A 19,419-nucleotide genomic window follows, 5' to 3' on the forward strand; every position below is an offset into this window, starting at 1 on the left:
TCTCTCTCTCTCTCTCTCTCTCTCTCTCTCTCTCTCTCTCTCTCTCTGTGTGTGTGTGTCTCTCTGTCTGGCTGTGTGTGATTTTGGGAGGTGAAGCCTGGTGGGAGGCAGTGATCACTGGGACAAGGCCTGGAATGGTCTGTCTCCCTCCTCCTCTTTGATCCCTCTCTGTTTCTCCCTGTCCTGCCATGAGCTGTTTTTCCTCTGCCAGTCCCCTCTACTGTGCTACCCTGCCTTGAAGACAGTCAACTATAGACTGAAACCCCTATAAGCCGTATAAGCAGTTCATCTTCTAACTCGTGAGTGTCAGGCATTGGGTCTCAGTGATGAGACAGTAACTAAGACAATAAATAATTGGTCTGTCCTTTGTCTTGGCAAGCATGTGTCAGTAGCTGGGAAGGACTGGCCTCTCCCTGTGGTCTTGTTCTCTTTCCCACAGCAAGGGACCTCACACGCACACATGTGGGCACCCAGACTGCAGGGTGGGGCTCTGCCCATGCCTTCCCTTGCACTGCTCAGGCTCAGCATTTTCAGGTCTGAGTCAGGGCCATCCTGAGGAACAGAGCTAGGCAAGAGGACAGCTCCAACCTTAGGCAAGGCCACCATTCATAGGGTACAGCTCTGGGGGGACCTGTCCCCTAGCTTCACCTTCCAGAAGGCAAGAGTAGCCCTCTAGGGCCTAGAGCCAGGGTAAGAGCTTCCCTCACTGACTCTGAAGTCTGGTGGCAACAGCTCCAGTGTATAGAACCCTGAGCTCAGTGTGCCAGGGACACCAGCTTCCCTGCCTTCTGCTCCTCCCTACTCAGTCACATACATCCCTTGAGACAGATAGGGGCCACCATGATGGGACAATAATGGGACAGAGACTGGATGACAAACTCCTTGCCACAATAAAATATTACCCTTTACAGCATGGTTGCTTTTTCACAGACCTGACATGAGATGTTCATAAAATCCTAGAGCAATAGGTTTTCAAGAAGTGAGAAACAGGGCCAGCAAGATAGCTCAGTGGACTAAAGCACCTGCTTAGGCAAGCACAGGGACCATGGTTCGATCTGGCACCACATCCCGTGCCAGCCCTGCACCCAGGGTGGGCTGAGCCAGCCAGACTCCAGGTGTTGTGGCATACGCCTGTAATCCCAGCGCTGGGGAGGCTGAATGCAGGAGGATCACCATGAGACTGAGCTGTGTAGTGAGACCTTGCAAAAACCAAATACATAAAAAAAAAAAAAAGCAGTGAGAAACATAGGCTGGGGATATAGCTCAGTGGTATAAGTACCAGCCTGGCAAGTGGAAGGTCTTGAGTTCAATCCCCTGTGCCAAAAAGAAAGAAGGAGGAGAAGTGAAAAATAGCCTGGTGGATGGGGCCCTCAGGGCCCTGGGCAACCCAGAGCTTCTACTCTGGTTCAAAAGGGGGGATTTGTGGGGCTGGGGTGATAGCTCAGAAGTCTAAGTGTCTGCCTGGCAAGTGCTTGGACCTGAGTTCGATCCCTGGTACTGCATGCTGTGCCATCTCCAGAACCCCAGGCATCCCACTCAGGTCCCAGAACCTGGCATGGTAGCTGTAAATCCCAGCACTGGGGAGGCCAAGACAGGAGGATTATTATGAGTCTGAGCTGCGTAGTGAGATCCTGTATTGAAAGAAAAAAAAAAAATGAGGCCAGGGATATAGCTCAGCAGCACAAGTGCCTGCCTGGCAAGTACATGGTCTTGAGTTCAATCCCTGGTACCGGGGGAAAAAAAAAAAAAAAAGCATTTGTAAGTATTTGTATATTAGTTGTTGGCCAAAGGGACCAGGGATGCACAATTCCTGGAGGAGGTGGCTCCTGCTGACTGAGGACAACTGGAAAAGCCCAACTTCTTTTGCACAATATCCATAGCTGGAATGGAAGGCAAGTGGGAGGCATCCACAGGGCCACTTATGGATGCCTTCAGCTCAGATCCAAGTCCTGGAGCACACTTGGCTTCATGGGCCACATGCCCTCACCTGAGTGCCTGAATAAGGCTCCTGGGAGTGTGGTGTCACATACATGATCCCAGCCCTGGAGAGGGCCGGAAGGAAGGTCACAAGCCCAAGTCAATCTGGGCAATTAATAAAATCTTGTCTCAAATTTAAAATAAAATAAAACAAAAATAAATGAATAAATAAACAAATAGGGTTGGGATTTAGCTCAATGCAAAGGCCCTAGGTATAACCCCCTCAGGACCACCTCCAAAAAAGGTGAATGCTCCAGAACCAGGCATGCTGGTTTGTACCTATAATCCCAGCTATTCTGAAGGCTAAAGCAGGAGGAATGGCTGAATCCACAAGTTTAAGACTAGCCTGAGCAAAATTAAAAAAAAAAAAAAGAAAAAAGAAAATCGAGGAGAGTGTTATGGCTTGTGTCTAGCTGTCTCTCCAAAGTCTCGTGCAGTCATAGCTGGGCCTTTTTCAGAAGCGGCTGGATCTAGAGTGTGTGATGATGGAATTAGTTCATGGTGTAATGCTAGGATGAAGGGCACTACAATTACATGATTACACGTCTGAGTGCCACCCATCCTAAGTAGCCTAGATAAGATACAATGGACAGAAGGATCTGTGGTTGTCCCCTGTTACTTTGTTACTTCCAGCCACCAGGAACTGTTTTCTCCTCTGTGTTGCCTGTCTGTCATGCCACCTTGCTTTGGAGCTGTCTCATTATAAACTGAAATCTCTACAAAACATGAGCTAAGTGATCCTTTGCTCTTTTAATTTTGGGTACTAGGTATTTTGTCTCAGAAATGAGAAAGGTAACTAAAACAGAATTTGGCACCAGGAGGGAGTTGCTGATGTGACTGTACCTGAGCAAGTGGTTTATTGTGGGGGGGTGGCTGAACTGGAGATTGATCACATATGTGAGTTAAAGCAAAGCCATGGGCTGGAGAGATAGCTCAGTGGTCTAAAGCACCTGCTTAGACAAGCTTAGGCAAAATGCAGGGACCACAGGTCAATCCCCAGCACCGTATGCCATGGAAGTCCTGACCCCAGAGTGGGCTGAGCTGGCCACAAAAATAAGTAAATGAAAATAAAATTAAAATTTAAAAAAAAGCAAAGCCATCCCAAGATCAAGGAGCACCTGAGGTGAGCCAGACAGAAAAGTTGTTAGGAAAGTCCATTCTCCCATTATTAGCAGCCTCTTGCTGATTGTATAGATAAATGCACTGCAATTGTTAGAGTGTTCCCTTCTCCCGCTAGAAGAGAGGGCTCTACCTGACCTCATCTTTCTGCATTCTCTTGTCTTCATTTCTTCATCCCTCATTGTCCTCCTCCCAGGAATTTTAAGAGCAGTTTCAGAGCCTTTGGCCAGTTTATGGGAAGGATTTGGAGATGCTGGTGGAAAAAGCAGAGTTAGAGTACCATAGGCTGTACTTGATGAGAGATTCTGATCAGAACTCAGAGGCTGGAGTGCTGGCAACAGTAAAGATCAAATTCAGGAGGTTTCTGTTGGGAAAAAGAACTGCACTGGCTGTTGGACTCCAGATGATGTGTGTTATAGCTTGGCAGAAAGTTTGTCTGCATTATTGCTCATGCCCAGATTTGACTGAGACTCAGATTAAGGGCAGCAAACTAATCGGGAAGAAGAAATTTCAAGGCAGTCTAATGTTGAGAAAGTGGAATGGCTACTGTTGAGGCTTTTAACCAGATCTATGTTGAGAATCAAGAGCAAAGAGCCAGAAAAATGATTTGAAATTTTTGACCAGAAAGAAAGCTCCAATAAATTGTGGCCTGCAGAGATGGAACAAAGGAGAAATTGGCCAATGAAAAGATTAGTAAGAAAAAGCCAAATATTTTACATGAAGGCAACAGAAAAGATGGCCAGAGAACATCACAAGAAAGATCAGGACTACCCTTTGGAGGCTGAATACTGAAAAAGTGAAAGACTGTTTTGAGAAGAGAGCCCTAGGGCACCATGTTCCACAATGGCAGTCGCCTAGGGAAGTTGTTCCACAGATTTAGTTCATAGGCACTGGATCCCTTATACTCAAGGGAAGCCTGGCTACTGCTCCAGCTGGCAGCAAACCTCAGACTCATCCTCATGGTGCCGATTTCAGGTGCACGCAGATTCCAAGAGTTGTAAAGTCAGAAAGGCTTCCACCCAGACTTCAGAAGGCCTGAGAGGCCAGACAGTGTGCCTGACAGGGTAATGTGTGAAACAGTGTGAAGCTGAAGGTGCAGTGGACAGCGCAAAGTTTGCAGAAGTCAGAAACGTGCACTGCCTGAGGAAAACTGCAAGAAAACAGAACTGGCTCCAGAGAAAAACTAGGGGAGCTACAGCCACAGGCAGTGTGTAAGGGAGGAGCCACCCAAGCCCTTTGGAGCTCAGGACTTACCAAAGATTGCTACAACTTGCCACAAGGATGCTAGAAGTAGAATTATGGGATTTAATATTTGCCTTACTGGATTTGGGCCTGCTTTGTTCCCACTCCTTTGTATCTTCCTGTTTATAACTTTTTGAATGGAAATGTCTTATCTTGTGCCATTGAATGTTGGAGGTGTCTAACTTTTTTTCATTTGTACAGAGGCTTGAAGCTAAGAATTTGCCTTAAATCTCAGAGGAGACTTTAGACTTGGGCTTTTCAGCAATGCTGAAACTGTTAGGACTCTCGCCGGCCTTAAGAGATGAAATAAATGGCCTTGGCATTAATGGATAAGCATGGGGCCAGGAGTGAATGTTATGGCTTGTTTAGACATCCCCCCAAAGCATCATGCAGTCATAGATGGGCCTTTTTCAGAAGTGGCTGGATCTCGAGTGTGTGGCTCTGTTGCAATGCTAGGAGCAGGGGCACTAGGGTGAAGGATGTGCTTACAACCTGCTCTGAGTAGCCTGGATAAGATATAAGGGATAGAGTCACAGTCATCCATCCATCCACGTTTCTTCCGTGATGCCTGTCTGCCATGCTAACCTGCCTTGGAGCCAGCTGATTATGGCCTGAAACCTCTACGAACTGTGAGCTAACTATACTTTTTCTCCTTTAAATTTGGGTGCCAGGTATTACGACTCAGCAAGGAAAAAAGAAACTAAGAGGGGCATGTTCTAGAAAATAAGAGAGATAGCACCTCTATGACAGCGGCAGAATCACACAGCGCTAATCCTCAGCCAAGCCAGCCACACACTGCCTCAGGTCACCAGAGAAATAGACCACCAGGTCAGGGTCAAGCAGTCATGTCCAGTCATCACATGGGCCTGAGGCTCGAGGAGAGGAGAAAGTGGGGTCTGGGGCAGACCTCCCCACAGCGTGTTGAGGGGCAAGCAGTGGTGGGGGGATGAGGGGTAGCCAAGAGGGAACCTAAGCTTGGGCCTCAGCCCTGCATGGCTTAGCCTGAGCTGTGCAGATGTGGCCAGGGTACCTCAGCCTGCCCCTGGGCATGTGGTGGAGGAAACAGGGTTTGAGCTGCTTAGGATCATTTCCATCATCTCATTAGCGAGGTCACCTCCTGAGGCCACTGTGCACATAAGCGCGTGCCCCAGCATCTCATCGCCCCTGTGCTCATGCTGCCGTTTACCTCAAGGGTCCCAGGGGCCAGCACCCCCCCACTCTGAGCTCATCCTGTGGGTGGCAGGAGGAAGGCAGGTGAAAGGGGACTTCTCTGGAGGCTCTGGCTTCTGAGACAGGCTAATTACAGGCTTCCTAATTAGGGAGCCATGGGGTTGCATTTCATCAGCTGAGTCAGGGCTGATGTGTGCGCCGAGGGCCCAGGGGAGAGGACCAAGAGTCAGGGAGGGAGCCTGGGCTCTCTCCCTCACCCTGATTCCCTGCCCCTCCCTTTTCTTTTGGGGGGTATTGGGGAACCCAGCACCTCACACATGCCAGGCAAGCATTCTACCAATTGTACTACATTCTGAGTCCTTTTTATTTTGAGAAAAGGTCTTTCTTAGTACCTGAGCCAGCCTTGAACTTTGGCCTTATGGGTGTGTGCGGCCACACACAGGTCTGCTCCTCTCATTTTCAAGCCCAGTTCTCTCCACCAGGTGCAAGGGGTCTCAGTGGTCCCTGTCCACCCGTCCTGTACCTCACATCTCACTGAGACTGTTCCATCTACTCTTTGTGCCTTCCAACTCTGCCACAGTCAATCTCCTTCGGTCCCATTCACCGCACACCTCGTGTGCCCTGTGTCCTGTAGTCCCTAGGCCCCAGGGCCTTCCCTTTCCCTCTTCAGAAGCTGCACCTCCAGCGACTTTTTCTCTCTGACCCAGGAGCCAGGAGCTGCACCAACTATGGAAGCAGCTCTAGGAGCCTTTATTCAGAGAGGCACCTGCTTTTTGTGCCTGAAATTATAGTCACTGTGAATTTTCTGGCTTTGATTTCCTTCTAACTCCAGTTATGTGAATTGTGTCCAGTACGAAGAAGCCTTTCCTCTTCCTCTCTTTCTTTCTTTTTTTTTTTTTTTTTTTTTTTTTTTTTTCCCGGAACTGGGGATTGAACTCAAGCCCTTGCTCTTGGAAGGCAAGCACTTATTCCACTGAGCTATCTCCTTGGTCCCTCCTCTTCTCTTCTTCCTCTTGTTTTTATTCTATTTATTTATTTATTTATTTGTGTGTGTGTGTGTCTGTGTGTGGCCAGCTCAGCCCACCAGGGGGCGGGGCTGGCTGGCATGTGGTGCTGGGGATTGAACCGCGGTCCCTGTACTTTGCTAAGCTTGTTCTAAATAGGTGCTTTAGACCACGGAGCCATCTCACCAGCCCCTTGTTTTTATTCTTGAAGTATTGGGAATTGAACACAGGTCTTCATGTACTAAGCAAGCACTCTGCCACTGAGCTACATTCCAGCCCCTTTTTAAATATTTGATTGCAAATTTTTTTTTTTTCTTTTTGAGAAAGGATCTTGCTACGGTAGTCAGGCTGGCCTTGAACTATGTGGCCCAGGTTGGTTTCAAACTGAGTAATCCTCCTGCTTCAGCTGAAAGCTGGGATTACACATGGGCACTACCACACCCAGCTTTGAATGCAAGCATTTTTAATATACATGACCTTCAAGGTTTCCTATGGCCTCATGGATAAACACAAAATGTATGTGTAACTCATTTGTTCCTGTGCCCAGTAGGGTGGCTACAGCTGGCCGCTCCATCTGAGCTGATGGTCCCTGGGTCCCCCAAGGCCCAGCCTTGGCAGCCCAATCTGCTTTCTGGTAGGGCAGGAATGTTTTGCTTTAAAGACAGGTCTCTGTCTGTTTGTCTGTTCCTTGAGTTTGGCTTCGAATGCCTGGCTTTATAATCCTTGTTCCTTGGCCTCTAGAGTCCCAGGGGCCACAGATGTGTCACCACACCCCAGGGAAGGAACTCTTCACACATCTTTCCAGGGGATGCTTGGACTACAATCCTAGAAATAGAGTGGCTGGGCCAAAAGATCCATGCATGAGAGACCTGGCTAGCTACTGTCACATGCCCAGCACAAAGGCTATCCCCTCAGTGCCTGTGGCAGGAGCTGGGAATGCATGCACAGCCTTACCAATGGGCTGGGGCCACGCACTGGGACTTTGGCCAGTCTGCTAAGTAAAAAGTTATATTTTGGGGTTCTTTTTATTTCAACATATTATGAACAAAACTGAAGATTTTTTACATGTTGAAAAGCCACTCATGGGCTGGCCAGATAGCTCAGTGGATTAAAGTGCCTGCTTAAAAAAAAAAAAAAAGCGCCTGCTTAGGCAGACGCAGGGGCTGGGGTTTGATCCCCAGCTTGCAATGCTGGCCCCACCCAAGTACATTTATTTTTTAATTTTATTTATTTATTTTTTTCCCAAGTACATTTAAAAAATTTTTTGAAACAAGTGTTGTGCCAAGTCACTAAATTGTCCAGGCTGGGCTCAGACTTATGAGCCTCCTGCCTCAACCTGCTAGAAAGCAGAGATTACAAAAGAGCGCCACCATTCCTGGCTATCTTTCTCTACTTATTTTAGCATATTAAAAACAGATGTTTGGGCTGGTGAGATGGCTCAGTGGTCTGGAGCACATACTTAGAACAAGCTTAGCAAAGCACAGGGACCGCAGTTCAATCCCCCAGCACCACATGCCAGCCAGCCCCGCCCCCTGGTGGGCTGAGCTGGCCACACATACACACACAAATAAATAAATAAATAAAATTAAAAAAAAAAAAGATGTTTATTATTACATATCCACCAGTGTGGCTTTCAATACTACTTGAAACTTGCATATCATCCTAGATTCCTCTGCTTCTTACCCAGTTTCTTGTTCCCAGTGGCTTGCTGAAAGGTCCATCTGTACTTTAACTTGCTTTTTGTTGTTTTCCTAATCTTTTATTTATTTGGTGCAGGGCCTTGCTATGCAGCTCAGGCTCGTAGTGATCCTCCTGGCTCAGCTTCCCCAGCTGGGATTATGGGCATGCATCACCACTCCCAGTTTTGGGGCAGTACAGCGCACCTGGGTTCCGGGGCTGGCAGAGCAGGGATCAAACCTGGGTCCTTGTGCTTGCCAAGCCGGTGATTACACCACCGAGCTATCTCCCCAGCCCTGTACTATTGATTTGTGATTCTTTTTTTTTTTTTTTTTTTTTTTTTTGCAGAACCGGGGATTGAACTCAGGCCCTTGCGCTTGCCAGGGAAGTGCTTATTCTCCTGAGCCACTTCCCCGGCCCTCTACCTTTTATAGTACACTAAGTTTTCATGAGTTCTTAGCTCTAGTTTTGGACTTTTACAGTAGCCATTTCACTGCTTTGTATTATCTTTTCCACCTGCAAACAAGCTGTTTTTTCTTTCCCTCCAAGGATGCCAAGGATTTGAGGTCCTGGATTTGATCCCCAGCATAGCAAAAACAATGTCCTCCCAAACAATGACAAAACCCCCTTTTTCTTTATAGAATAGTACTGGAAGGAAAAACAGCAAATGTCAAGCAGTCATGTTTTGACCATGTAGTTACAGATGATGTCATCTTGTTATTGGTGCAACTTTCATGGAAAAAAACGTGCCCACCACCCCAAAGCTTTGATCCTCCTTCACATCATCTCTGTGCTGGTCTGCACATTGAACCAACCTCTGAGCCATCAAGAGTGGCAAGCAGGGGCCGGGGAGATAGCTCAGAAGAATAAGCACTTGCCTGGCAAGGGCAGGGGCCTGAGTTCAATCCCTGGTTCTGGGAAAAAAAAAAAAACAGTGGCAAGCAAGGCCACTTGGAGCAACTTTCTGTATGAAAGGGAGTGCAGGTCAGTGGCTGCCACCTAAGGCTATGGCGACTGTCTGGTGCATGGGGAATGGGGTTCAAGCTCATCTATTTCTGCCCCCCCCATCCCACACACTGCTGCTCTTCCAAAGTAGGGTCTTCTCTCCTCTCCCCGTGGACAGGCTCATAGCAATAAGGGGCTCACCAGGGATAGCCTCGCCAAGTTCCAATTTGATCTAGCACCAGTGGTGCTGTGGTGAAACAGGTCATGGTCTGTGTGGTCCAATAGAGCAGCTACATGAGACTACTATAGAAATATGGCTAGGAACTGCATTTTAAATTATATTTGTTTTTAAGTCAAGAACCACATGTGTGGCTAGAGACTACTAAACTGGACAGTGCAGCTTTCACCAATTCAAAAACCCAGCCCTTCCCCTCCTGAACACGCAGGTGGGCCAGGTAACAGCAGGCCTTGGGCAGGGAGCCAGCAGGCCCCTGGAGACAGGGCCAGGTGACAGCAGGCCTGGGCAGAGAGCTCATTAACACCCCACCCCACCCCAGCTCTGCAGGAGGGGCCCAACCTGCAGCAGCCCCACCCCCACCCCTATGGCCATCACAATGGCAGTCAGGCCAGCATCACAATGCCACCAGGGGAGGCTGAGCAACAGGGGTAGTTCTCTTTGTCTGTAGACCTACTTCCTGCGTTTCCTGGGGAATGGAAAGGTGCCCAGCAGCTGAGTGGCCTCAAGCTGGAGACCTATAGGAAGAAGCAGAACAAGTGTAGGGCTAGGGGTGCCTGCTCAGCCCCAGCACCAAGGGGCTGCAGAGCACAGCTGCTTGGCTGCAGGGAGACAGGATTCTCTGTGAGCATTGAGCAGCTGTTCCTTTTCTTTCTGGCCATTTGGTTCTTCTACTTCTATGTTTGGGGCTAATTTTCACAGGGCCTCCCTTCCACCAACTTGGGCAATGGCAGCTGGCGTGGCCCAACCTCTGCAAGTAAGGACAGGAAGCAACCGAAGACTGGAGACTCTGTGCCCACAGAGGACTCAGCCACACCTCACTTGCGCATGCTGGGGATGGACATCTGGAGACAGCTGCCAAGGACCTTGGCCTCATGGAGTTGCCCATCACCCTGCCCACAGGGAACCTCCCACAAGCCTCAAGCTCCTTGCTTCCCACCCCAAGTCAAAGACATCAGAAGACACGAGCTCCACGCAGTCAGAGGGGCAGGGCCACCTGGAGGGCAGTGGGGGTGTGGCAAAGTCATGGAGCCCCAAGTCTTCTCAGTCAGTGGAGCTGAACTCTGTGTGTTTACTAGGAAGCCACTTTGTGCCTGGCCCCAGGCTCTGATGAAAAATAAACTGCCCTGAGGCCCAGTTGGTAGCAAGAGAAATTTTATTCCCATTTTTCTGGAAGAGATAGAGTCCGGTGAGGCTCAGCATGTTCAAGGCAAGAGTAGTGAAAACAGACTACCTTTTAGGGGAATCTATAAAACAAGAAAACAATGGATACATCTCCAGGGGAGTATGAGGGTGGTTCCACCTGGGTCAGGTCAACTCCTGCCCCTCTGGTGGCTCCTGTGCCTTGTTTCCCACAGCTGCTTGGGGAACAGAAGCCCAGCACGATGGAGTCCCCAGGCCCCTGCAGTCTCCAGCTCCTGTGCCAGGAGGAGGCTTTGCTCTCATCTGGTCACTCTGGGTTGATTGCCCACCCTGCAGTTGGGTTCCAGGAGAACAGAAAAAGGCTCCTAGCACTCAACACTGACAAACACTGAGGATGGAGCTGCTTGTGGAGGGCTGGGGTGTGGTGCACTGCTGCGTGCTGGGGCTTCCCAGGAATACAGCAGAGAGCAGGCAGCTCTTACGTGGGTGGAGGTGTTGGAAGCCCAAGGGCCCACTGGGCTGTCTGTGTAGACCCTGAGGGGTCACATGAGGGCCGTACCCAAGTGCATGCCAGGGAGGAGCGAAAGGAGGTGGCCACCTCTCTGCAGCCACCTGTGTGAACAAATCCCATGAGAACTCACAAATGCAGCTTCCCTGGCACAAATGCTGAGCTCTGTATCCCACTATAGCCCTGGGTGGCCTGTCCACAAGGCTTGCCATTAACCTCAAGGACAAAGCAGGCATGCGGTGGGATGCTCCTTTCCCAGGGTGCTTGGAAGGCACAGGACAGTGTGGCCTATTTTCTCTCTGAGTCTTCTGGTGACCAGGTACTATTCAATAGGGTAAGCAAAGTTGTAGGAATTCATGTTTGGGGACCCCATAAAGCTGAATTCTGAATAGAAAAAAAACAATGGCACCCCATAAGCAAGTATTTTTCCTGAAATGTGCCACATGTAGCACAGAAGTTCATGAGAGCAGTGTGCTGGTGCCTGGCAGAGACACTACACCACAGCCTCCCCGGGTGATGCCCACTGCAAGCCCCAAGCAGGGGTGTGTGTTGGCGCATGCGCGTGTGCGCACACACGGTAGACTGAAAACTCCAGCTTTTGTCCTTTTAGGCTGTTGACAAAAATCAGCCTGTGACTACTCATGGCAGCTCTGTGACAGTCACTTGGTGGATGCAAGGACAGGAATACAACACAAGGGCTTCCCAAGGAAGATGTCAACCATCACTTTATTAAGGCTCTGAGTGTTGGCCAGCTAGGGACAGGGGCTACTCATGCACCCCAAACTCCATGTGTCCACTTGAGTGACCCTGAGCAGTCCACTGTGTTCCACTCCACAGGCCCTGCTGGGAGGGGGTGTGCAGACAATGTGGGGTGCCTTTTAGCAGGGGTTCTTGGCCTGGGTAGGTGCTGACAGGGCATGGCAGGTACAGGAAGGCAGGGACATCTTCCCCAGCCTCCCAGCCCAGCCTATGGCTTTGTTATCTTGTGGCCACCTGAGCAGAAGTGAACCCACAGCCCCACCCTGTCCCTGTGCTGCACTGTGTGGTGACAAAGCCTGAAAAGAGATCAGGTAGCTCTGTGCTTGTCACTGGCCAGACCACAGAGGGCTGCGACCCCAATCCTGTTCCCTGGTGGGGCATCTCTGGTGGAGGCTGGTCACTCAGAAGTGCACCCGCAGCACATCTTGGCTGGCGAAGGGGTGCTGGCAGGCTGTGCAGGTCATAGGCAGGGAGTGCTGCTTCTCAGCTAGGCAGGGTCGGCACAGAAGGTGGCCGCAGGGCAGGCTGTACATGGGCTCCTTTTTGAAGTAGGAAGAAAACATTCTTTTGCAGGAGGTGCATTCCGAGCCTGGGGTGCACCCAGCTTGCCCTGGTAAATCAGGAGAACAGACCAGGATTAGGGAGGGTTTTCCAGGGTTCATCTGTGTGAAAAACTGCACAGTCAAGCTCCTTCCTCCCTGGGCAGCTGGAGCAGGGAGGAAGGCCCTGTACCACCTCTGAACCTGGGTGTTCCATGACTGCTTGAGAGGAGCTGGTATCTAGCCCTTTCTCCCGGTCTCTTAGCAAGGTATACGTCCCCTGCCAAGGCAAGAGCAAGACACAGACTCATACAGCTAAAGTGCAAGAAAGGGTACACAGAAAGTGGCCCCAGGTACCAGGGTCAGGGAGTCAGGTGAGTGGAGGCCACCAGGGGGGTCAGCTGAGGTCTGTCTGCAGCCCCCTCCAGACCTCACAGTCCCTCTCCTATGCTGCCCTAGCCTCTTGGGCAGGCTCACTCCACTTCTGATTCCCTCAGGCTCCAGCCTCTGCACCTCGCCCCTGGCTATTCCCTCCTGCAGCCTTCACCAGAGAAAGCTGACCCCCCCCCCCCCCCCCCCCCACCCCCAAACCACCCCCCCCCGCCACACACACAATGAGAAGTGGGTGCTGCACTTGCCTTGTGACCACTTTTCTAGCCACCACCACTTAGGAGGTCCTGAAAGCACCACAAACCTATCTGCCTTGGAGACTTTCCTTGATCCTAGCCCCGCTCTATCCATGGTTGTCCCATAACGCAGGCCACCTGTGCATCTCCTTTTCTGGCTCTCTCTGCTCTGGTCTCACCATCTCTCCCTAACACTGCACAAGTACAGCCTGACCCCATACTTTGGCCATTTTCCAGCCCACTCAGAAAGTGCCTGCCTGACCTATCCAGCATCCACTTCACCCTCAGTCTTGTTCTGCTAGGTCCAGCAGTATCAAGACAGTGCTGTCCTGCACTCTGCTGCTCCTTCTGCACAGAATGCCCTGGCTGGAGACCTGGCTCGGGCCACACCCCCTGGAAGCCACTACACTGATCTTTCCTGTGCTGCTGGAGCCTCTCAGCTCTTCCTATGCCGTAGGCTCCTCCCTGCCTCTGGAGCCAAGAGTAAGATCCACCCCTATGCTTCTCTGTGCTTCCTTCGGACCTGGCAAAGCCTCTCACACAGCCTGGGCTCCACTAGAATGTGAGGAATGGCTGTGCCATCTGCACGAAGGGACCAGGAACCAAGCCCCTGAACTGGCACCCAACTCCTTTTGGAGCACGATGGGTCTCACAATCACACAATGACTCCAAAGATTCCCTTCCTTACCAGTGACCTCAAAGATGAAGGGAAGGAGAAGCGGGGAGGGAGGGAAGACAGAATGAGGCAAATAAGCAGAAGGAAAGAGACAGCAACTGCCATTTCCCAAGGGCCCTCCATGCAGGCTCTGTGCTGGGTGCTTCTGGGCCTGCTACCATGACAGGCTTACTCTCCAGTGTCCTGAGAGTCACCCCCGGAACTGCACTACACCAGATACATACAAGGCTGGAGGTCTCATTAAAGGGTCTTGGGAGCCAAGAACCCCAGGGACATTTCAGAGACAGCAAACAAAGGTCATTAAGAAAGGAAGGATAGGGTATGAGGAGTGACAGTATGGCTTCAGGCGACACAGAGGGCAGGAGACCACCCATACACATAGGTCCTACAGGAGGGTACAGGGAAGTACAGTCTCAGCTCAGGGGCCTGCTGAGAAGGACCCTAAGAGGTCAGTTCTAGGACCCTGTTAACATTTTAAGAGCACTCTGACTCCTCTGTGGGAAGCAAGGAGGCCATGGGGACCAACCAGCATAGCCACTGCAGAGCCTGTCGGGAGAATAGGAGCTGCCACCAAGGTGAAGCCCTGGGACACAGAGGACAGAAGACTCAGCAGAGATCCACCCTGGAGAAGGACAAACGGCCTTGACAAGTGGGATGCTGGGGCCAGGGAGATGGCTCAGTAAAATAAGTGCTTGCCTGGCCAAGCGCAAGGGCCTGAATTCAATCCCTGGATCCGGGAAAAAAAAAAAAAAAGTAGGATGCAGTAGAGGATACTGAAAGACAGTGGGGATGATGTCTGTGTTAAAGGCCAGAGCCAATGGAAGACGCTGCTCTTTATCCAGGTGGGCTGAAGAGGGTAGGGGAGGCGAGCCTCAGAGCAGCTGGGGGCAGTGGCAATTGGCGTTTGGTCAAGACACCAGGAAAAGAGGCTGAGAAGCAGTGAAGGAGGCCAGGGTCTGAGTGTCAAGGAAAAAGCCATGACAGCACTTAAGCGACTCTCTCTGGAGTGAAAGAGGAGAGTCCAGGGCCAGATGGGGAGAAGAAAGTTGGCAATGGAAACTGAAACAAGAACACTGAAGACAGAAGGAAAAGGACACAAGAGCAAACAACTTGGAAGGGAGCACACGTCACGATGCCGAGAGGGCAGCAGCCACTGAACCTGGGGTCGCTCTGCCAACACAGGGTCTTGGGAATGGTCAAGGCCGACACGGAGTAGGCAAAGCGAGACACAGAGGTGGCCTGGAATCCAGATGCCAAAGGGATAGCTTTGTGTAGGCAGGTGGAATTGGCTGTCTGCCACTAGGCATCACCTGGTAAGAAGTACCCCAGTAGGCTGCTCTCACTTTGTACTCTAATAGATTCTACCATACAATATGGGCCCATATCCATTTTAGGCAAAAACTGCTGTAGTAGACTACCACTTAGGACACATGAAAATGTTAACAGAAAGAAGTGATTAAGACATCCTGATTTTTTTTTTTTTTTTTGTACAAGGTCTCACTACGTAGCTCAGACTTATAGTGATCCTCCTATCTCAGCCTCCCCAGCATGAGGATTACAAATGTGTGCCACCACGCCAATTTCTTGGGCCAGCATGGCATGTGGTACCAGGGACTGAACTCGGGTCCTTGCACTTGCCGGGCAGGTGCTTAGACTGCTGAGTTATGTCCCCTGCCCCACACATCCTAAATTCTGAACTTCCCCTCACATAAAGTCCCCCAGCTACCAGATGGGAGACAGGCAAGTTAGGAAAACAGAGAGAAACATAAGCCTTTAGGACAGAATAACATTGGATGTTAGAAAACAACACAGCAGAGGGTAGCTGGCCCCAAGTTACAGCAGGAATAAGACTGCCTGTGGAAGGCCCTTCCCTTGTGAGCACTTCCAGGCAGCCCACACCTCCACTGAGAAGGCAGGCATGGCCTTTCCCCAAGCTAGCACTTAGCACTGAGAGGGAGTTGGTACCCTGGGAGGAGGTCCAGCATCCCACACAGAGACAGACCACCAAGGAGACAATGGCCTGGTTACCTGAGCCCACATCTGGCCTCCCGGAGGCGCTGCTTGCTCGTGTACCCATGTGCTGGAGTAGTCCCCTATTCAGTCGGGTTGTGAAGGAAGGCATAGAGCCAAGGGTGGACATCAAGGCCATCTCCAAGCTTTGTGACAGCTTTTGCTCATGTGACACTGGTTCTGTTGAGAGAGGCACACACTACAACATCCAGAGAGAGGTGATGTAAAAGGAAACCCACGAGTCCTTTGAGGACTACAAAACAGCTCTTCCGACCCCAGAAACACGCAAATATACAGAAATTTTCCTGTTATCTCCCAGGATCATGCAGACAGAATACTGCTCCAGGGAAGGGTAGTCAACCCATACCACGCCTTCAAGGTTGGATGAGCTCAAGTGCCCCTTTACTGGACAAAAAGTGGGGCAGAAGGACACCTTGTGGTTCCACACAGAACTGCACCACCTCCCTAAAAGTTGTTTCTAGTTGTTGAGGGACACAGCCAGACAGCAAAGGCCAGCTTGTCCCCTGAACCTGGCCCTCTTCCCTCCCCAGCAGTCTGTCTTCTTTCCTAGGCTCTCTCTTTCAGGCCCCTACACCTTTCAGGGCTGCTTCCTGCACTCTCCAGGTGTGTGTCACCTCTCCTGGTAGGTACACGACCTCTTGCACTCTTGCCAAACCATGATACATCTGAAGTATCCTGCTATAGGATGAAGGTGATGGCAAAATGAGACTGGAGACAGGTGCCCAAGTAAGGCCCCAGGACCTGCCTGGCAGAGTTTGCAAGACTACCACAAACAGGAGTGCACTGTTTCCTCTATAGTTGCAGGACACAGGGTCTTGCTATGCAGTTCAGACATGCAGTGATGTCTTAGCCTCCCCAGTGCTGGATTACAGGCATAACCCCAGGGGCGGCACGGCATGTGGTACCAGGCACCAAACCCAGGTCCTTGAATTTGCCAGATAGGCGTTTAGACTGCTGAGCTACTCTCCAGCCCAGGACACAGTCCTGACACCACATACCACGGCCAACACCAACTACTGAGTCTTCCACAGAGGTCTAAGCACTTTTCTCTTTGTTTCATTAATTGCATCTCAGATGCTCCCAGAAGCTTTTAGGTCATGTTAGCTAAAATGTACTCTCCAAACCAAGGATACAGATGTAACCATTAAACAAGCTATTTGTATGACCTTGTACAGAAAGACAGGAAATTTTATTATTTTTATTTTTATTTATTTATTTATGTGTGTGTGTATGTGTGTGGCCAGCTCAGCCCACCAGGGGGCGGGGCTGACTGGCATGTGGTGCTGGGGATTGAACCGCGGTCCCTGTGCTTTGCTAAGCTTGTTCTAAGTGTGCTTTAGACCACTGAGCCATCTCACCAGCCCAGACAGGAAATTTTTAAAAATGATAAAATCTAAGCAGAGCACCTTCCCCTTTTTCATAAGGGTGAAAAAAAGCCATCAAAGAAAAAACTGCTGCCTTGGCGTCGACAGTGTGGCCGAAGGATGGCGGGGAGAGATCTACAGGCAGACCTAGAGCAGTGCCTCGGTGCCCTGGCCACCCGCACAGAGGTTGTGGAGCACTCCGAGGTGTTTACAGTTGAAGAAATGATGCCTCATATACAGCATCTGAAAGGAGCACATAGTAAGAATCTTTTTCTTAAAGACAAAAAGAAGCTATTGGTTGGTAACAGTTCTTCATGACAGACAAGTTAACTTATTCTTTTTGGTGGAACTGGGGATTGAACTCAGGCCCTTGCGCTTGCCAGGCAAGTGCTTATTCCACTGAGCTATCTCCCCGGTCCCAGACAAGTTAATTTAAATGATCTTGCCAAGCACTTAGGAGTTGGGAGTGGAACTCTGCAGTTTGCTGATGAAACAGCCATGTTAGAAAAACTAAAAGTTGGCAAGGTTGTGCTACACTCCTGGCGTTCTTCTGTAATGATGGAGATGTGAAATTTGTTCTGGATTCTGCTTTTCTACAAGGTAGACATGAGAAGGTATATTTTCATCCAACGGCCAATGCTGCCAGCAAGGGATTGAGCCCTGAAGATGTTCTCAAATTTGTGAAGACAACAAGACATGATCCCATCATAGTAAATTTTGATAAAAACTAGTTGGGTGGTGTCCGTTTGCCAAGGACAACCCTAGTAGACCGTAGGTTTGATCCCCAGCATCACAATGAAATGGGAAAAAAAAAACCTCTAATTGGGATGTTTAAATTTTTTTTGAGAGTGAATTTCTTTTTTAAAAATGTATTTCGGGCTGGTGAGATGGCTCAGTGGTCTAAGGCACCTACTTAGAACAAGCTTAGCAAAGCACAGGGACCGCGGTTCAATCCCCCAGCACCACATGCCAGCCAGCCCCGCCCCCTGGTGGGCTGAGCTGGCCACACACACATACACACACACACACACACACACACACACACATAAATAAATAAATTAAAAATTTTAAGAAAATTGTTAAAAAAAATAAAAATGTATTTCACTGTTGCAGGGTCTCACTACACAGCTTGGACTCGTGGTGATCCTCATGTTTTCAGCCACCCCACACCTGAGATTACATGTGTGTGCCACCACAGCGCTGGGCATTGGCTGGCTCAGCCTGCCCTGGAGGCGGGGCTGGTGTTACATGTGGTGCCAGTGATTGAACTGAGGTCCCTGTGCTTGCCTAAGCAGGTGCGTTAGTCCACTGAGCTATCTCACCGGCTTGTGAATTTATTTCTGGAAGCTATTTCGCTTATCATTTTTATTTTTTCTATGTGGAGGGTAGGGTCTACAGGGTCTCATTATGTAGATCTGACCTGTAGTGATTCTCCTGTTTTCAGCCTCCCAAGTGCTTGGATGACAGGCATGCCACCATGCCAGTTTGTGAGCCCTGGGGGGGGGGGCAGGTACAGCACAGCATACTGGGGATCAAACCCCAGCCACTGTGCTTTGCTGAAGCAGGCGCTTTAGTCTGCTGAGCTATCAGGCTGGCCCTTCTTATCAGTTTTAGGATTTTTTTTTGCTGGCTCAGAATACCTTCAGGTTAGGTTTGGCTGGCTTGAGTTCTGGGGATTGAACCACAGCCTGACTGCTTTGTTGAAGCAGGCACTTAAAGAACTGAGCTAAGGGGCAGGCCCCCACTTCTTAACATTTTTAAAATGGTTTTAAAGTGTTAACTATCATCTTAGGGGGAAAGTTTTTGTTTGCTGCTTTTTTTTGTTTACTGCTTTTTTTTTTCTTTTTTCTTTCTTTTTTTTTTTTTTTTTTTTTTTTTTTTTTTTTTTTTTTTTTTTTGGCAGAAATGGGAATTGAACTCAGGCCCTTATGCTTGCCAGGGAAGCGCTTCTTCCACTGAGTCATCTCCCCAGCCCCTTTTGTTTGCTTTTGAGACAGTCTCACTATGTAGTTGAGCTGGCCCTGAAACTCACTATGCAGCCTGGCTGGCCTCAAATTCACAGCAATACTCCCGCCTCAACCTCCTGAGCACTGGGATTATAGGCATGCACCACCACATCTAGCCTAGAAAAGTTCATCTTCAAATTGCTTTTTAAGGGACGGGGAGATGGTTCGGTAGAATAAGTGCATTCCTGGCAAGCGTGAGGGCCTGAGAGTTCAATCCCCAGTTCTGCAAAACAACAACAACAACAAGGGGCTGGGGAGATGGCTCAGTGGAATAAACACTTCCCTGGCAAGCGCCAAGGCCTGAGTTCAATACCCGGTTCCTGGGGCCGGGGAGATGGCTCAGTAGAATAAGCACTTGCCTGCCAAGTACAAGGGCCTGAGTTCATTCCTCAGTTCCA

General features: G+C 49.8%; 1 protein-coding gene and 1 pseudogene across 2 annotated transcripts in view; one reads left to right on the plus strand and one right to left on the minus strand.

The window, feature by feature from the left end:
• Positions 1-11,725: 11,725 nt before the first annotated feature.
• Ubox5 (U-box domain containing 5) overlaps positions 11,726-19,419 on the minus strand; it is a 15,505-nt gene continuing 7,811 nt past the window's right edge. Inside the window, exons 3-4 of one of the 2 annotated variants that reach the window (XM_004634252.2) lie at positions 15,649-15,810; positions 11,726-12,389 (exon numbers count right to left, since the gene is read on the minus strand). In XM_004634252.2, the coding sequence (XP_004634309.1) occupies positions 12,181-12,389; positions 15,649-15,810 (371 nt within the window). In that variant the 3' untranslated portion in view covers positions 11,726-12,180. The remainder of the gene's footprint in view (positions 12,390-15,648; positions 15,811-19,419) is intronic. The other variant, XM_004634253.2, reaches the window with a different exon arrangement.
• On the plus strand, positions 17,121-17,746 carry LOC105742561 (annotated as a pseudogene).

The sequence above is a fragment of the Octodon degus genome, unplaced genomic scaffold, assembly GCF_000260255.1.
Source record: "Octodon degus isolate 3935 unplaced genomic scaffold, OctDeg1.0 scaffold00060, whole genome shotgun sequence".
NCBI classification, from domain to species: domain Eukaryota; kingdom Metazoa; phylum Chordata; class Mammalia; order Rodentia; family Octodontidae; genus Octodon; species Octodon degus.